This window comes from Osmia bicornis, chromosome 8 (genome assembly GCF_907164935.1).
Source record: "Osmia bicornis bicornis chromosome 8, iOsmBic2.1, whole genome shotgun sequence".
NCBI lineage: Eukaryota > Metazoa > Arthropoda > Insecta > Hymenoptera > Megachilidae > Osmia > Osmia bicornis.
This window is the reverse complement of record NC_060223.1, coordinates 2,611,703-2,615,188: the sequence shown is the minus strand read 5'-3', so window position 1 is coordinate 2,615,188 and position 3,486 is coordinate 2,611,703. Positions and strand designations below refer to the sequence as shown.

General features: G+C 42.2%; 1 protein-coding gene across 1 annotated transcript; it reads right to left on the bottom strand.

Moving 5' to 3' along the window:
• Nucleotides 1–1,620: 1,620 nt before the first annotated feature.
• Nucleotides 1,621–3,087, bottom strand: LOC114882082. The gene is made up of 2 exons (XM_046286650.1): nt 2,103–3,087; nt 1,621–2,014 (listed from the first exon to the last, which is right to left on the bottom strand). Exons 1-2 carry the CDS (start codon nt 2,393–2,395, stop codon nt 1,732–1,734), a joined length of 576 nt encoding a protein of 191 aa, XP_046142606.1. The 5' UTR covers nt 2,396–3,087; the 3' UTR covers nt 1,621–1,731.
• Nucleotides 3,088–3,486: the final 399 nt, after the last annotated feature.

Genomic DNA, 3,486 nt, shown 5'->3' with positions numbered 1-3,486 from the left:
AATTGAATATTTCAATCAATATAAGCAATCGTGTAATAAATAATGATCTTCGGTTTTGTATATATACAGGGTGTCCAATGACTACGTGTTCAACGTTTGAGGGATGATTGACAATGTGATTCTAAACAACTTTTTCCTTTGCCAAAATGTTGTCGGACGCTTCGTTTTCGAGTTATTAACAAAAAACACTGGCCAATCAGAGCGCGCCTTTAGCGCGGGCCGAACCACGAGAGTGTTGAGTTTGTTCTGCGTTCAAGCCGTGATCAAGTGCATCGGCACCACGTCGGTATAGTAGGACTCGTCGGGCAAAAGTTGTACGGAATAATGAATGAAAAAAAGGAAAGAATAATATAATCGAATTATTGGTTGCTCATGAACAACGAATAAAGTAATGAATAGGTGTCATGCAGAATAAATAAATCGATACTATTATTTTTTTCCTTTTTTTTTAAAATAAGTTTGCAAATAATAAAAATAGGATTAGAATGCAATAACTAATAAACATGTGGGGTAAACTACGTCTCAGGGGCCCAAAAGGGGGGGGGTCCCAGTACCCCAATGTTCTTCGGAGTGTCTGAAATAACGAAAAAATAAGTTTGTAAGTCCAGGAAATTAGTATTATGTGAGATATGATGTTACGAAAACTGACGTATTAAGCGCATTTTGTGAGGTTAGTGCGACGCCATGTTGTTTCCGCGCATGCTCTGATTGGTTCGCTTAAATGATTTGGTAACTTCCGCTTACCTTACTTAAAAACGTAGTGCTCCTTTATTGCTGCAATTAAGGATTCCATCAGGTCGATTTTGTTGACTCTGCAGAACCTCCTCCACAAAAATTCGCATAGGCGATCGGCAAAATCTGCATCGTGGAAGCGGCTCCTTCCACGCATTCAGTCTTTTGCCGGTCGCCAATTTGCTTCTATTTTTTGGGTGTGGGTCCCGTCTTCGGCTGTAATTAGATGTACAAAACGTTTCTTTTAAACTTACATCATATCAAAGTGACTGGCCACCGTTAGGTGGCCGGAAATTAATATATCCTAACCAACCCAACCAAGATGATTACCAACAAATTCGACGCTGTGGTTCACCATCTTATGTGTCAATCCTTGAGCAGCGAGACCCATATAACTCCTAAACGAGTCCGTATGGATCTCGCTGCCTGCAGCAACATTCTCCTTAATTAGGCGGGTCAATGTTGTCGCTTCTCTGTCTTCAACGACAAACATCCTGCAATCGTTGGTCACTGTGTCCACCATGCCGAGGACCCAGTGGCCTTCGACGATTCGGCCACGATTGTATTTTCGTTTGCCGAATTTGGCTTCATCGATCTGAAATAATATTTAAAGTAAAATAGTTAAGAAATTGAATAATATCAAAGTTACTTTAAAACAGTATCTAAATTACCTGTACAACGATTGCAGATCCGTCTTCACTGACTCCGTCTAATTTAGGCTTGCCCGCTTGCATTTTGCACCGCAACAGGACTGCTGCGGCCAATCCACCTGTCCTGAAAGGCTTCATTTAAATAGGCCCGGACATTTGTGGCGAAATGTGCAGGTGCACCATCGTGTTGGTAGAACATGCCCCTCCGAATTTCGGGAGGAATTACCTCCGCGAGATTCGGAAGGACATGTTCTAAGATCACTCTGTATGATGGGCCGTCCAATCTATCAGGTAGAAGGTACGGCCCAATGATAAAATCGCCGCAAATTCCGGCCCATACATTGACCGATCAGCACACTTGTCCTGCTCGTGTTCGAATCGCCAAAGGATTCGCATCGTCCCACACGTGCGAATTGTGGGCATTGAAGTACCCCTCCCTGGTGAAGAGGGCTTCATCAGTCCACAAGACGCACTTGCAGAACGTTGGATTCCGGGCGATTTCGCCCAACAACCACCTGGAATACTGAATCCGCTGGATATAATCTTGCGGATTCATGTGGTGCACCCGCACATACTTGTACGGGTGCATTCTACCGTCCTTCAACATCTTGTGGACCGTAGATGGCTTGATACTTAAATAAAATACAAAAATCACATAATTAAAACAATGAAACAATTCATTATAAAATTTTGATTTCTTTTATACATATTAAAACTCACTCTAAACGCTGACTGGCTTCTCGAATGCTCATCGTAGGATCACGTTCAAATGCACCTAAAACAGCATCTGTGTTGCGGTCTCGTGATCTTGTGTCGCGGACCACTTCACGTCTCTGAGGCATTGTTGAACCGGTATTGTACAATCGCGATGCCATTTGGCAAAAACTGTGTGCACTTGGCACGCTTGTTTCCCCATGAATTTCGCGATATTTTCGCACGGCAGCGTTCACGTTGCTGTTACACTGCGCGTAAACGCACATCATATTGTAGTATTCCGCACTGGTCCTTAACATTTTTCTTCTGGTTTTCTTGACGGTCTGACTTGAAATGGGATTGCTAGCTTTAGCGTTTGCTAAGTGGGTCCTATTTTCATTAGAAAGGGGATGTTCGTAGAAACTAACAAAGTAAAAATATGCTTGACTTGGCTTTTGTTCCTACGTTTTACATTTCCTGTTTAATACAACCTCACAGAAAGAAATGACGCGGTGTCAAGTCCGGTGAACTCGGTGGCCAAGAAATTGGTCCACCACGACCTATCCACTGTTGTGGAAATGCTTTATCCAGCCATGCCCGGACTCGGGTAGCGTAATATGGAGGAGCCCTATCTTGTTGGAACTACACGTTTCACCTAGTGGCAAGTGTCAGATCATCGAAAATGTTCGCTAAGTATAACAGTTTTCTAAGAACGCCAGATATGTTTGGGTCTTGACAGGTCCTTCAAAATAAATCGGTCCATAGACTTTTCGATTAATAAAAATACCGTATCATACCAGAACAGAGCCTCGGTATTGATGGTTGGTTTCCCTTTTCCAATGAGGGTTTTCACTAGCCCACATTCTGATATTCTGATGGCATATTAGCCCGTCGGTAGAAAATACTATACATTCGTCTGTTAGTAACATGTTTTTCATGAACTGATTGTCTTCCGCCAGCTTTCCCGTATCGCCTCTGCTAAATTGCAAGCGGGGTTCAAAGTGTCTGTCAAATAGTATATTGTTACGTCGCGAGCGAGTGATGCGGCGCGCGACGTACAAAAAAAAAAAAAAAAAAAAAAAATCTGGATTGATACGCGGATGAGAACGGTATTATCGCTGCCACCAGTCCCAATCGCGCTAACGATTGGAACAATTTAAAAGAATCGAGAATTTATAATAAGATTCCGAATTGATCAATTGAGTTCGTCAATGCTCTGGTCCCATACGGGCCCCTCGTGCGAATTTATGCAAAGATGGTTAGCGTGAATGTTAGGAATGTGTTAAACTAAAATGAATCGGAAACTAGTTATGTGTAACAAAAAGAAATATAATTTCAAAAGTAAAGCATAGACAGTAAATGAAGCGGTTTACAAAAGTTCGAGCTGTTGAAAATATAGGAAAAATGCAAT

Bases quoted from the DNA above. Each gene is read 5' to 3' on its own strand.
- LOC114882082 (XM_046286650.1), bottom strand. From the start codon at position 2,395: ATGTTAAGGACCAGTGCGGAATACTACAATATGATGTGCGTTTACGCG. The intron at 2,015-2,102 runs GTGAGTTTTAAT...ATTTTATTTAAG, and splicing joins GAAGCCAGTCAGCGTTTAGA to TATCAAGCCATCTACGGTCC.